The 14,136-nt window shown below is 52.6% G+C and overlaps 2 protein-coding genes across 7 annotated transcripts; one reads left to right on the top strand and one right to left on the bottom strand.

The window, feature by feature from the left end:
* Positions 1-4,982: 4,982 nt before the first annotated feature.
* MXD3 (MAX dimerization protein 3) lies at positions 4,983-10,322 on the top strand. Of its 5 annotated transcripts, none has more exons than XM_086410910.1 (7): positions 4,983-5,110; positions 6,038-6,134; positions 6,398-6,503; positions 7,164-7,193; positions 7,325-7,439; positions 9,578-9,761; positions 9,836-10,322. In XM_086410910.1, exons 2-7 carry the CDS (start codon positions 6,065-6,067, stop codon positions 9,949-9,951), a joined length of 621 nt encoding a protein of 206 aa, XP_086267036.1. In that variant the 5' UTR covers positions 4,983-5,110; positions 6,038-6,064; the 3' UTR covers positions 9,952-10,322. The 5 variants fall into 5 exon arrangements, with proteins under 5 accessions (XP_086267036.1, XP_086267035.1, XP_086267037.1 ...); XM_086410909.1 differs by lacking the exon at positions 4,983-5,110 and adding an exon at positions 5,569-5,864; XM_086410911.1 differs by lacking the exon at positions 4,983-5,110 and adding an exon at positions 5,611-5,864 and having other exon boundaries at positions 6,368-6,503.
* Positions 10,323-10,570: 248 nt separating this feature from the next.
* PRELID1 (PRELI domain containing 1) lies at positions 10,571-14,132 on the bottom strand. Of its 2 annotated transcripts, none has more exons than XM_086410908.1 (5): positions 13,700-14,132; positions 13,049-13,274; positions 11,496-11,609; positions 11,315-11,393; positions 10,571-11,112 (listed from the first exon to the last, which is right to left on the bottom strand). In XM_086410908.1, exons 1-5 carry the CDS (start codon positions 13,750-13,752, stop codon positions 10,964-10,966), a joined length of 621 nt encoding a protein of 206 aa, XP_086267034.1. In that variant the 5' UTR covers positions 13,753-14,132; the 3' UTR covers positions 10,571-10,963. The 2 variants fall into 2 exon arrangements, with proteins under 2 accessions (XP_086267034.1, XP_086267033.1); XM_086410907.1 differs by having other exon boundaries at positions 13,860-14,132.
* Positions 14,133-14,136: the final 4 nt, after the last annotated feature.

Below are 14,136 nucleotides of genomic sequence, written 5' to 3'. Positions count from 1 at the left end.
GCATACAAATTTCTCAAGAGGCAGATCAAGTTGTCTGGTATTCCCATCTCTTTCAGAATTTTCCAGTTTATTGTGATCCACACAGTCAAAGGCTTTGGCATAGTCAATAAAGCAGAAATAGATGTTTTTCTGGAACGCTCTTGCTTTTTCGATGATCCAGCGGATGTTGGCAATTTGATCTCTGGTTCCTCTGCCTTTTCTAAAACCAGCTTGAACATCAGGAAGTTCACGGATCACATATTGCTGAAGCCTGGCTTGGAGAATTTTGAGCATTACTTTACTAGCATGTGAGATGAGTGCAATTGTGCGGTAGTTTGAGCATTCTTTGGCATTGCCTTTCTTTGGGATTGGAATGAAAACTGACCTTTTCCAGTCCTGTGGCCACTGCTGAGTTTTCCAGATTTGCTGGCATATTGAGTGCAGCACTTTCACAGCATCATCTTTCAGGATTTGGAATAGCTCAACTGGAATTCTATCACCTCCACTAGCTTTGTTCGTAGTGATGCTTTCCAAGGCCCACTTGACTTCACATTCCAGGATGTCTGGCTCTAGGTCAGTGAAAAGCTGGTAGAATGTGTTGTTAAAAGACCCGCACTGCAAGGAAGGCCAAAGGCAGCTCCTTTGGCTGAAGTAAGATGGTACCAATAAAACCCAGCTCTATAGCACAGAATGAGGAATGTTGGAAATGGCAAAAGTATGGTGAAATATAAAAGATTATTTGTTCTTAATTTTTAAAAAGTCAATTGACTGTTTAAAGCAAGATTGTAGCAATGTATTCTAGGAATTTTAATACATATAGAAATAAAATATATAATAATAGTAGTAAAAAGGATGATAGAGAGTACATGAAGCATAATGATATATGTTTCTTACCTTATATTTTAAATTGTATAATATTGATTCAGAGTAGACTGTGCTAATTTAAAGACATTTGTTATTACAGTTCTTAAAGTGAATACTTAAGAGACCACTTGAAAGAGGAAATGATAAGCCAATGCAAGGCTGACAAAGACTCAAATAATCCAAATTAAGTCAGAAAAGGAGGGAAAAGTGAAAAAGGACAGATGGGACAAATGTAAAATAAAAATCAAGATGATAGACCTTAAAATCAACTATGTCAAAATAATTGTATTAAACACAATTTAAAGGCAGAGATTATCAGCCCACAGGGGAAAACTCCCCAGTCATATGCTATTTGTAGGATAAACATGTTAAATACTGAGACACTGTTAGGTAAAAAGTAAAAAAGATGGGAAAAAACACGCAATGAGAGCACTAATCAAAAGGAACTCTTGTGACTATATTAATATCAAAGCAGTGTTAAAGAAAAGATTGTCAAAGATAAAGAGGGATATTTCAGAATGCAAAAATAATGAAGTCAACAAGAAGATAAAACAATCATGAATCTATATGCACCTAGAGTTTCACAATATATAAAGTAAAATGTGATAGACAATTTCACAATTAAATTTGGAGATTTTAACACTTATCTTCTACTAATTGATAGAACTAGTAGACAAAAAAGATCAGTAAGGATATAAATTTTTTTTTTTATACAACACAGTCAACCAACTTACTCTGATGCTTTTAGAACACTGCAGGTAACACCTGGAGGACGCATGTTATTTTACATGCGTATAAAACATTCATCAAGACAGATCATATACTGGAACACACAGGCTTTGATAAATTTGATTAATCAAATGATCAAATCATAAGAGTATATTTTCTGACCACCATAGAATTAAATTACAAGCCAATAATAAAAAGACATCTAGAAAATTCCCAAGTATTGGACATTATGGAAAACACTTCAGGTTACCCACAGGCCTCAGGTCAAAGAAAATTTCTAAAAATATCTCTATGTGAATGAAAAACAAAACAAAAACAACACCTTAAAGGTTGTGGGATGGAGATAAAGCAGGTGCAGAAAAGAAGAAAGGAAGAAAGCGAATTATGCACATTTCCATATTAAGAAACCTGATAACAAAGGAGCAAAAGAAATCCAAAGTTGATTGTTTAAAAAAAATTAACAAAATTGGTACACTCCCAGCAAAACTTATCAAGGGTGGTGGTGGGGAATCTACCTATATCAGGAATAAAAATGTGGACATACTACAGGTCTTATAAAGGCCTTTTCCCGGCGACCCCACCCAGATAACCAGGACTGTCAGCGGCTTCTGAGACGTAGTCTAGCCAGGCCTGGCCTCACAACCTGTTCCCCTGCACTTGCAGAGGGAGCAGAGCCTTCCTGACCATCAGTCACTGTGTTGTGCAGCTCCTGACAACATGCCTGGAGTGGCATTCCGGCTGTGGCCTCCAAGTTGGGGGCCTGTTGACTGCTATGCCACTGGCCTCCTGTGTACATAGAGACCCAGGCCCACCACGGTCTGCTGTCCCCTCCCCCACGACAGCTTGGCCAAACCCCTTTCTTAGTACAGGCTTCCTCTATTGCTGTGCTCATAGGCAGATAGAGAAGGCTGACCCTGAGGGACACAGAGCCACTGCTGTTTTCAGAAGGATGCTCTGCTGTTTTCAGAAAAATGGAGGCCTGAGGACTTCCTGGAGGAAGTGACATGTAAGCCAAACTAGCAGGGTTAGGGAAGTGGGACAAGGGCAGTGCATGTGGCCTGACAGGTCAGAAGGAAGGCACAGCTAGCTTGAACTTGTCCTCAGGAGTCTTGGAGGGACTTTCAGCAGGGACACGGCCTGGTTAGCTCAGTGACCATGGAATGCTACTCTCTGGGAAGAGGGGAGGTGAGTGAACTGGGAGAGGCTGGGACAGGGAGCATAGAGAAGAGGCTGGGCAGGGTCCCGGGTCTGAGCCAGGCCTCAGCTCCGGTACTGTCCCAACCGTCTCCCCTGCCCCCACTATTACTCTCACCTGCAGGGAAGGAGGTTAGAGGGCCCTGGGGGAACGGCAGGAGCTGTCTCCTCAGGCATCCTGTCCATAGCGTGAGAGAGCATGGTGAGCCCGGGGCTGAGGCCCTGAAAGCTGCCCTCTTCCAGATGTCCTGACTGGGCCAAGGCAGCAGGGTGGGGGTCCCCTTCTCCCCTCCCACTCAGGGCACAGATGCAGGCTCTGCCCCTTGGAGCCCAGAGGACACTGGTTTCGGACAGAATCTGTACTGAAGTGTGGGCAGTAAGGGCTGAGGGGTGGGGAGGCCATACGCCTTCAGTGTGCAGGCTGAGCTCGGCAGGACCTGGGGGTCTGGGGAAGAGGCTCTAAGACCAGTCACTGCTGAAAGGGCAGGACCACTGGAGGCCTCTGCCCAGCACTGTGCCCAGATGAGACTAGTGCTAGCGTTGCCTTAAAAGGGCCCAGAAGGGCATCCAAAGGTTTGGGGCAGGCGCCCTGTCCTCCCCTGCTTGCCCTGCTCCCTGGGAAGGATTGTTTCCTGCTCTTCTAGTTAGTGGCCCTGGGAGGCCTGAGGGCCATGTTGTTCCCTAGCTCAAAGCCTACCCTTCTAGGATGAAGTCCAAACTCCTTGACATGTTTACTCAAGTCTGCTTTGCAGCTTCTGCCTCACTTCCACAACCTCCAGTTGGAGCAGCCCTAACTCTGAGCTTCCCTGGTAGCTCAGCTGGTAAAGAATCCGCCTGCAATGCAGGAGACCCTGGTTTGATTCCTGGGTCAGGAAGATCCTCTGGAGACAGGACAGGCTACCCATGCCAATATTCTTGGGCGTCCCTCGTGGCTCAGATGGTAAAGAATCTGCCTGCAATGTGGGAGACCTGGGTTAAATCCCTGAGTGGGAACATCCCCTGGAGGAGGGCATGGCAACCCACTCTAGTATTCTTGCTTGGAGAATCCTCATGGACAGAGGAGCCTGGCGGGCTACAGTCCATGGGGTCCCAGAGTTGGACACGACTAAGCACACAGTACAACTCTTTAAGAGCTCCCTCCTGCTGCTGGGAGCTCTTATCCTTCACAGCTCTCCCCGCCCAAGGCTGGGCCACCTGGGACCCAGATATCTTACTAGCTGGTTTGTGCCTACACTGTGTGGGTGCTGACTTTAGTGAAATAAAATGGGAAATTCATTCACATGTCTTGTAACTCTTTTCTGTGGACAAAATTAATTGGGGGTGGGGGTTTGGGGAACGCTTCAGTCTCTTCTGGGCCCTGCAAGCCTCTCCAGTGTCAACCTGCACCATTATCTTTGATCTCTCTATGCTGGCCACATTGACCTTCTTTCCATCTGCATACATCCTTTCAGTCCCAGGGCCTCTGCACCTGCTATTAGTGTGTCTGGAATTCTCATACATTCCTCCTATACGTAGATAACACCTACTCATCCCTGCCCCAGAAAAACCTTTGACCTCTCTGATTAGGTCAAATGCTCCTTTAGGAAATGCCCTTACATTGTGTCTTTTCCTATGTGGACCTGTCACAGTGTATCTTTACTGTGTGATTACTATGTCAGTCTCCCTCACGCAAGAGCTTGTCAGAGGGAAGGACCCTGTCTGGTTCTGTCCAACCTTGTGTTCTCCAGCCCCCAGCACATTGCCTAGGGTCCTGAAAGTTCTCAGCAAATATTTCATGAGTGAACGGGTGGGTGAAAGGGTGGATAGTCCCAGGCAGCAGTTCTTGGCTGAGCATGTCAGTGATTCCTCTAGAAGTGACTCCTAGAGAAACTCAAAGGTTTTGTCCAAAGAACTGAGAGGACGGACTGCCGTGTGCCATGTGTTTACCCAGGGCTGTCTATAAAGAATCTAGTTCCTTCTCCCTCCTCTCCATTTCCGGGCCATAGATTCAGCCCCAGCCTAACAGTAATGCTCAACTCTGTAACAGCTGCTTTCATCTTCCGGGCTCCACCCTTAGACTGTCACTGTCTCCGCAGGGGCGGTGCTGCCCCTAGAAGTCACTGCATCATCTCCTTCTAGAGGCTAGACAGTCAAGTCAAAGAAGGGCTCATTGACTCTGGGTAAGGCAACTATGGGCTCTGTGGGAGGAAGAAGCCTGTGTCCGGTTACAAAATCAGCAGCTCCTACAAACTGCGCACGGCTCTGATCCTTCAGTGCCCGGGTCTTCAACGACAACGGTTTCGCAGGGCTTCCCGAACTTACAGGAAAGAGGGCACTTCCCGAGCCACACAGCTGAGAAGTAAAGGTGAGAGAACTCAACTCTGATGGCTCCAGAACCCAGGACTCTAGCCATCTGGTTCTCATAAATCGGTACCCTTCTGACGTTTTCGTAGCAACAACAGCTTCCCTGCAGATGAGGAGAAGCCGGGAGACTATTCCCATTCGCCACAGTAGGAAGCTGAAGCTCAGCGAAGAGCTACGGGGGCAGAGGGCAAGCCTGCAAGGATACTAACCCTCTAGCGCCCGAGCCAGATCCGCGCCCCCTCCCCCGGCGCTTGCGCACTGCGGCCCCATTTCCCCCCCCCCCCCCCCGCCCGCTTAACCCCGCCCCCACCGCCGGGGTTTTCAAATTTGAAACCTGCTCCTTTTCCCGCCCGAACTTGTTGACCAGCGGCGGGAGAGGGAGGAGCCGCGCGCAGCCAATAGTGCCTCAGAGGCCCTCCTGCTCCGCCCACAAGGTGACGTCAGCGAGCCACAAGCGGTGGAGAGCAAATGGGCGAGGGTGTCAGCCGGCCCCGCCTCCGCGGCGCCCACGTGCAGCGGCAGAGCCCGGGGCCTCGGGTGGACCACCCGCCCCCAGAGCACCATTCAGCGTGCGGGCTTTTGGTCACCAGTCCTGGGTTGGAGACTGAGGCCCAGAAACACCAAATGATCGGCGCGGGGTCGCTGAGCGAAGCGGCAAGACGCGGCACCCCAACTCCAGCCCGGGCGTTCGCCCGAGGGCCGGGCCTAAAGCCGACGTTGGTGGAAGCCCTACCGGAGTCCTAGGGGCCGGGCAGGTGGGCGGAGGGTGGGCTGCGGTTCCAGGGCGCGTTCCAGGAGGGCGGGGCCAAGAGCTAGGCTGTCCCGGGGCGGGGCGTCTTGGGGGCGGGCCCGGCGCCTGTGTTTGTTGCCCCGTGTCAGTTACATTGTAACAAAAGTGGTGCCGCCGCTGCTCTGGTCTGCACCCCAGGCCCGCCCGCCTCCGGCTGTCGCCGACATGGAACCGGTGGCCAGCAACATCCAAGTCTTGCTGCAGGCGGCGGAGTTCCTGGAGCGCCGCGAGAGAGGTGAGGAAGAACCTTTGATCGGACTCCAGGCGGCGACCTCGCTGACACTGGCCTGGGCTGGGCTTGACTCCCGACTTGAAGAATGCATGGCTTTAGGGCAGTAGTCCTGCGGCACCGCTGCGCTCAATTTAAGAGGGGTCCGCGGGCAGTGGGCTGGAGGGGTTGGGGAAATGGTCCTGTAGCCCCAAATCCCTTTCTGACGGTGCCGTGCCTGGGGCGCCCGCTGGGACCAGCCTGACGCTGGCGGGGTCTCTCTCTGGCAGAGGCCGAGCATGGCTATGCGTCCCTGTGCCCTCACCGGAGTCCAGGTCCAGTCCACAGGAGGAGGAAGCGGTCTCCCCAAGCTCCTGGCGCGCTGGACAGTGGGCGGTGAGGAGGGCCGGGGGCAGCGGGGAGTAGGGGGATGGGCGCCGTCCTTCATCGGGTCTCTCCACTGCCCACTTCCTTCTTGTTGCTTGCATCTTCTGGGCCAAGTACCTTGCTCTGGAGGCAAACGGACTCCTGTCGTTTCCCCATCCTCCGAACACACACTTCGTTCAAGGACTATTTCTCAAGCACTTCTGATGTGTTTGGAACTGTGAATAATAGTTCTGGGTCCTGCTTCCACTCACACTCCTAAAACAAACCACTTGCTTTCCTTCACAGGCATTCTTCTTTTCTCTCCTCTCAACCCTTTGCACACGCGTTCCCCCTCAATTTGAATGCCTCTCCCCCCACTACTCTTTTTGGGTGACTTGTGTGGCTGGGCTTAGCTCAAATGTCACTTGTGTTCAGGAAGCCCTTCCTGATTGTGCCTAGGGGACTCTCTTTGAACCTCACATCACCTGGGCAGACCTCTCTCAGCATTTGACCTCCTTACTATCTCTGCCTCTGCCTAGGACTCAGATGTCTGAGGCCAGCACAAGGTTCCCACAGTGGGCTAGTTTGGGGCACACATCTGTAGTGAATTTTGAGCCCCTGGGGACTCTGGGACTGAGGGTGTGGACACTAACTGACACTCCCTCACCCCATCCTCTCTGGCATTGGCAGGTCTGTGCACAACGAGCTGGAGAAGCGCAGGTGAGTCCCAACCCTGCCCTGAGAGCACCAGTCCCCAGGAACAGCCTCCCTCTGGCCTTCCTTCCCCTGCCATCCCTCATCTGGCCAGCGAGCCTGGGCTGGCACTGCCCTCTAGACCCCTCCCTCTGCAGGAGGGCCCAGCTGAAGCGGTGCCTGGAGCAGCTGAAGCAGCAGATGCCCCTGGGGGCTGACTGTGTCCGATACACCACACTGAGCCTTCTGCGCAGGGCCAGAATGCACATCCAGGTAAGACACTACCCTGGGGCCCAGGGCCAGCTTGCCAGGATGCTGGTAGAAGCGTAATAGAGAGAGACTGTGAGGAACTAGGAGCGAAGTCTCATGTAACAGACCAACTGTGTGACAGTGGGCTCTGTGCTTTTAGTTTCCAAGTTTAAGTAGGAAGAAAAGCAGGAAGTAACCCAAGAGGATTGTTCTGAGGCTTTAAGCAAGTTTTCCCAATAAATGTTCACTTGTTATTACAACGATTATTACTTGAATCCCAACTGTGAGACCTGGAGCGAGTTAGGTAGCCTCTCTGGACTTCATTTCCTCCTCTGTATGGGGGACATTCTGTGATGGGTCACTATAAGGGTCCTTCAGACTGGAGAGGGCTGTTTGTCACTCCTCCTCTCCTGCATCCTCAAGGCCTCCTGTTCTGAGGGGCCTGTCCTGCTTTGAGAGGCAGGTCCAGAGGCCAGAAGGGGGAAAAGGGTTGAGAGGACGCCAGTGACCCGTCCTTCCCGGGCTCAGCTCAGCGCCCCCTGGTGGATGGGAGTGGGATGTGCTGACTCAAGACGAGGCATCACCACGGAGTGGGGGCGCTTAGAAGCGACTTGGAAACAATGGAGGCCTTTTCCTGCCCTCCTGGCCCTTTTGACAGAGGAAGAAATGGAGGCACAGCGGGCTGATGAGAGGCAGATTCAGAACTGAGGCCTGTGTCTCTTGACTTGCATTCCTTTCTGCAACAAGTGCACATCTGCTCTGCCAGGCCTTGTTGTGGGCACAGGCAGCTGTGGCAGAGAAGGCTGGAGGGGCTACGCAGCAAATAAAATGGTGTGGAAACTGTTAGCACTGTCCTCACAGTGCCTTATGGTTGAATAACACCCTGGTTGGAAAGTGGGCTCCAGTGTCTCACGTGGAGTTTGCCTGACTTGGTTCTGAGGGATGTGTGTCTTGGGTGCTGGCTGTCCCATGGGTGGGACCTAGGGATTGCTCCTCTCTGGACTCCCTGCTTCCTGTTTTGCCTCCATCTGGCTGTCCTCCCCACCTTGCCCTAGAATGTTCTTTGCTGCTCATAGATCTGTCCAGGTCTGTCCCCTGCTGAAAACCTTCCATGGTTTCTGACAGGACACTTTCAGTTTTTTACATCCTGTGAAACTCAAGGCCCTTCACAACACAGGCCTTGCCTCTGGTCTCATCTTGCCCCATGTCCCACTAAAAAGCTGAACTCTCCATACTCTTCCCGTTTTCACTCTGCCTGGATGTTTCCTCCTCCATCTTTACCTGGATAGTGCTTATTCATCCGTCTATACCCAGTTAAAATATCTTCTCAACCAATTCTCCCCTTCTCGTTGACTGAATGCATGTTTTTGCCCACTGAGGGCCTGATGGGAGAACCCTTGGCCCTCCAGTCCCTGGATCTCAGGGCTGGCAGAGCTTGCATGGAGGCGGCAGGAGGGAACAAATACTGAAGCCTTAGAGTTCCTGGGGGGGTCTTGAGGAGGAGTTACAAACTGGTAGCCTTTGTTTAATTTCTTGTCATTTAGTTGCTCAGTCGTGTCAGACTCTTTGCAACCTCATGGACTGTAGCCTGCCAGGCTCTTCTGCCCATGCGATTACCCAGGCAAGAATACTGGGATGGGTAGCCATTTCCTTCTCCAGGGGATCGTCCCTACGTCTTCTGCATTGACAGGTGGATTTGTAGCTTTCTAAAAATAGTGGATGCAGGTTCTATGTCTGGTCAGGGAATGAAGATCCCACATGCTATGTGGCGTGGCCAAAACAAAAACAAGCCCTAGGAGATCTGGCAACACTGGGCTTGTTTCCACGTGGCAGTAACTGCCTGGGACACCTCCTCCGAGCCCTAGTATGCACTTGCTGGTGTGCCTCAGTCCCTCTCCCGTCTCCATCGCCTGATACCAGCACACTCCACTCCTTCACATCACTTGACAGCCCTGAGGGCCTTTGAGATTGTGCAGCCCTCCCTCCCAACCATCCAGACAGAACTCCCAGGCCACTTACGTGAGATAGGAGGGCAGCAGGCCCTGGCTTCCTGCAGGATGTGGGAGCAGCCCTCTGGCACCCACATCTAGTGAGCCTGTCACATCACTGGTCTGCTGCCGAGCGGTGCATGAGCCCAGCCCCTTGCTCCCCTGGATTTGCAGAAGCTGGAGGAGCAGGAGCAGCGGGCCCGGCAGCTCAAGGAGAAGCTGCGCAGCAAGCAGCAGAGCCTGCGGCGGCAGCTGGAGCAACTCCGGGGGCTGGGCACGGTGGGCGAGCGGGAGCGCCTGCGGGCGGACAGCCTGGACTCCTCGGGCCTCTCCTCCGAGCGCTCCGACTCAGACCAAGGTAAGTGCCCTGGAGTGGAGGGGTCGGGTGGGATGAGTGGGCCAGGCCTCCTGACTGGTCCTCTCCCTGTGCAGAGGAGCTGGAGGTGGACGTGGAGAGCCTGGTGTTCGGAGGTGAGGCTGAGCTGCTGCGGGGCTTCAGCGCAGGCCAGGAGCACAGCTACTCACACAGTGGCAGTGCCTGGTTATGACCCTCACCGCCCAGAGCGGCCTCTGCCCTCAGCCCACTCTGTGCCATCAGGCCAGAGCCCTCACAGAGCCTCCAGGGCTGCTTGGAGTCACTGTTGGAATGGACTCAAAGGACCCTGTGTGGGAGCAGGTGCTCCTTGTACCCTGCTGCTGGCGGCTGGCAGTCCCACCTGGGAGAGGGGTGTTGGGCCCCCCGAGCCCTGCAGGGCAGGCAGCTTGGGCCCAGGCCACCCTCCCAGGCATGTTTATAGCACTTGGCCCAGCTGCCCATGGCAGCAGGAAGCCTCTTGGGCCCTCATGTTCCTTCCTAAACAAGGGCCCCTGGCCTTTGCCCCACGCATACTGTATTTTCATTAAAAGCCTCTTAACTTCCTGTCCATGGTCTTGCCTGATGAAAATGTGGGAACTTCCAGCCACAAACTGGAAAAGAAGAAATGAGATTCAAAGCCACCACAAACCCTACTGACCACACCGGGCAGCGCCCCTTTACTCTCCACAGTTTGGAGGGCATCTGTCTACACTTCAACAGTGGGACCAAGGCCGAGTGATGTGACCAGCCTGAGGGCCAAAGCCAGAAAACAAGTGGGGTCAAGATTCAAGCTTTCTGACTCCAGAGCTGGGTCCGATTGAATTCAACAAGTATTTATTGAGTGCCTGTTACACGCAAGATTTTGTTTCAGATACTTGGGACACATCAGAGGATAAAACAACGGTCCCTGCCCTCATGGAGCTTACAGTCTAGCATTCATGACCACTTCACCTGGATGCGGTGACCGTGGGCAAGTCACTGTGCCTCTGTCCTCAGCCACCCGATGCAGGGGTAAGGAAGCCCGGCTCAGATATGGGTAACCAGCTGGCTGTGCTGGAGATGCCAAACAGGGCACCGACCCTCAGCCCACCACCCAGACAGTCGAGAGGGCTAGAAGCTGGCTTTTAATAATAAAGTACAAGAGGAGGGGGCACAGGGACTGGAGCTGGTAGTCTGCTAGGCTGCTGCTTCAGGGCCTGGGCTGGCTACACGAACTGCTGCTGCTGCTGCTGCTTCTTGGTGGCTGCCTTGCTGGCAAGGTCCTTGGCCTTCTCTGTAGCTGCCAGTGCCGTCTCCTTGGCCTTCTCCTTGGCTTCCTTGGCTGTTTCAACAAGGGTTTTGGGAGGGGCCTCACCTGGAGCAAAGGGTGGGGGCTGGTTTTAGAGAATGCCAAGAAAACCGACCTAAATTACTTCACAGGACATTTATCTCCTGGGGGCCAGGCTCTGAAGGAAATACTCAGGGTACAGATGAGTTGAGGGCGGGCCCAGAGTAGGCTCTGGCCCAGTCATGGCAGTTAGGACTTGACAGCCTCTGTCTGTGTCCCGAGCCCTCACCTTGCAGCTTGGCCAAGATGTATTCAAAACCCTTCATAGTCTTGGTCACGTTGCTTTTGAACCGCGCGAGACCAAATTCCTGGCAAAAAATGACAAGGGGAAGGATTCAGAGTTGCCCATGGAACCCCAGCCCAGACTCGATGATAAATGGCTTTGGCCCCAGCACCCCAACGCTGCTCACCTGGACAGCTCTGGAGACGCCAAATAAGCTAGAGGAGACCCAGGCTTCCCGGCGGATTTCGGTCCAGCCGCTATTATCAGAGTTCACACGGTAAACACATCGTTCCTCCACCACCTGTGCAGGCAGGCAAGTCAACCACAATCGCGTGGGAGTCCTTCACTAGGCCAAGTTACACATCAATTTGATCCCCTGCCTCTTTTCATGAAGGAAAGCATTCTTTCCCTTACCTTACTGCAGTCTCAAATGGCACTTCAGGAAGAGAGTAGGAAGATAAAAAGAAAAAGTCATTTTGCTCTCTCAAAATGACTCTCTTTCCTCTGACCCTTTACACTAAAAGGCACATAAACTCAAGAAATGTCTGTGGTGTTTTCAGCCTGCCTGCCAACCATTTTGGGCTTCCCTTGTGGCTCAGATGGTAAAGAATCTGCCTGCAATGAGGGAGACCTGGGTTTGATCCCTGGGTCAGGAAGATCCTCTGGAGAAGGAAATGGCAACCCACTCCAGTATTCTTACCTGGAGAATTTCAGGGCCAGAGGAGCATGGTGGGCTACAGTCTATCAGGTTGTAAAGAGACACAGTTCAATTGAGTTCAGTTGTGTCTGATTCTTTGTGACCCCATGGACTGCAGTACACCAGGCTTCCCTGTCCATCACCACTGAGCAACTAACACTATGACCACCCTCTTTGGCCCTTAAGCTGCCAGCAATCCAAAAACAGAAAAGGAAATCTGGCAATTACCACAGCTATCCTTATCAGAGAGGAGAAAGTGGACCTGCACATCCAAGAGAAACACTTAAAAAGACACCTGTCACAGCTGAATTGAAAGGTCTCAGAGATCTTATCTTAGTAATTTACAAAACACAGAGATAGGGCCCTCAGATGACTCTGGGGCAAAGCATTAAGGTGACTCATTCTGTGATTTTGCAGCACACTTCCCCTCCCTGAACTTCACTATTCTCTTTGCACAATAGAGTAAGACCCACTTCCCTGTGTTACTGTGCCGATTAACAGAGAAAGAGAATAAAAGTGTCCTGAAAGCTTTCAAGGTACTCATAGATGAAATGTTCCTTAAACTAATAAACCATGGGTTTTCAAGTCTTTTTTTAAGCAAGAAATCAAAGGTATGTGGAACTTCCCTCTCCTTGCCCTAAAATCTCAGGCAGAAATGCATTACATTAGATTGTCAGAGAAGGGGGCAGGCCCAGTCCTCTCCCCTCTGAGGTACCTGCAAGGTACCCTGGAGGCTTGATGTTTGAAAACCACTGTCTCCTCTCAGCATGACGCCTGTGGCCCAACCCATACTCCTGCCAGGCACAGTTTGAGTGCCCTGCATTTAGCACTTACAAGTGGAAAACAGGTATTCCTTCTCCACTGTATGAACAAGTTAGAAGACAGGCCTAGAGAAGGTAACCGGCTGGAAAGACCACCCGAGTTTGTACTCTAGAGCCATCACTCTACAGATCTGCTTGAACCATAGAAGCTCTCTCATGGTTCCTTAGCCACATGTATCCAGAGCTCTCTAGTTTCGGGGGGGGAAGTGAGAGGGGTCTCACCATCAGCCGGGCGTGGTTGATGTTCCAGGTGAAGGTGGTCATGGTCTGGTTTTGTGGGTCCACAATAGAATCCTCCAGGATGTACACTGAGTGAGCAACATTGGCAGGAAACAGTCGCTCAGCCCAGCGGGGCATCCTGTTCGTCTTGGTCAGGAGTCGTCGGGACAGGAGCTTCTGGTCAGAGGTCACCTCTCGGTGCACTATGTCTTCCGTCAAGACATGTTTGCTGCAGGTGTCAGGGTGAAGGTCACCCTCAGGAGCCTGACCCTGGGAGACTGCCTGCTGAGGTTCCCATCTGGAGCCTCCACGCTCAGAATGGCCAGGCCCTTTCCCAAACTTTCAGAGTAAGCTGTGGTTGTGGCTCAGACCTAAACTGGAGCCCTTGAGCCTCTCCCAGGGCAAATTCCAACTCCCGCCCCCTCGCTGACCTGGATTCCTGGGCATTCCAGCAGGGATGGACCTCCAGATTTATTGCACCACTGGAGAGCAGTCAAGGGCAGAGAAGCAGGCAAGTGCTCAGACTTCCAACCCCAAGATCCCTCCCCAATTCCTGTGCTGCCTCCTCTTCCTGTCTCACCACACTGAGATGAGAGAACCTTAAGACTAGGGCTTCAAGTAATCCACTGCCCAGGCCCAGCCTCCTTCCAGTACCTTGCGGGCCTAGTCCGGCCGCTTATCCGATAGGGTTCTTCTGCCCTAAACATGGCCAGGCTCTGGAGATCCCCCCACTCGAAGTCGAGTCTTTCCCGGCCCCCAGACTCCGATCTCCAAACAGCGAGGTGGGAGGGTTGCTCTTCCCAGGACCACGTACCTATAGGGATTCGGGTACCGCTGCCAGAAGGCAGCGAACACTTGGTCCCAGGAACTCCGGAGCACGCTCTGGCCCAGGAAATACTTCACCATCGTCCCGGCCGGGGCGGGCTCAGCGCCCGAGCAGCATCAGGGGTGCGGAGCCCGAGGGGCACGCGGAGGCCGGGCTGGAGCTCGACGCTCAGCCGCCAGGCTAGCAGCAGATCAATCGCTACAGCGCCGCACCCAACCAGCCGCCGCCGCCGCAGCCGCCGCCATGAGGAATTATCGGGCCGCGC

The sequence above is a fragment of the Bos grunniens genome, chromosome 7 (assembly GCF_055505025.1).
Source record: "Bos grunniens cultivar Pamir isolate PY7600 chromosome 7, Bosgru_T2T1.0, whole genome shotgun sequence".
Classification (NCBI taxonomy): Eukaryota; Metazoa; Chordata; class Mammalia; order Artiodactyla; family Bovidae; genus Bos; species Bos grunniens.
Note: the sequence above shows the minus strand (reverse complement) of the source record. Positions and strands in the feature narration are given on the sequence as shown.

What these genes read in the sequence shown, in the direction of transcription:
- MXD3 (XM_086410910.1), top strand. Translation starts at nt 6,065, where the DNA reads ATGGAACCGGTGGCCAGCAACATCCAAGTCTTGCTGCAGGCGGCGGAG. An exon ending in GGCGCGCTGGACAGTGGGCG is followed by an intron (nt 6,504 to 7,163) that starts GTGAGGAGGGCC and finishes TGGCATTGGCAG; the next exon opens with GTCTGTGCACAACGAGCTGG. An exon ending in GGGCCAGAATGCACATCCAG is followed by an intron (nt 7,440 to 9,577) that starts GTAAGACACTAC and finishes CTGGATTTGCAG; the next exon opens with AAGCTGGAGGAGCAGGAGCA.
- PRELID1 (XM_086410907.1), bottom strand. Translation starts at nt 13,951, where the DNA reads ATGGTGAAGTATTTCCTGGGCCAGAGCGTGCTCCGGAGTTCCTGGGAC. An exon ending in CGGTACCCGAATCCCTATAG is followed by an intron (nt 13,275 to 13,859) that starts GTACGTGGTCCT and finishes TGACACCTGCAG; the next exon opens with CAAACATGTCTTGACGGAAG. An exon ending in TCAACCACGCCCGGCTGATG is followed by an intron (nt 11,610 to 13,048) that starts GTGAGACCCCTC and finishes CTGCCTGCACAG; the next exon opens with GTGGTGGAGGAACGATGTGT.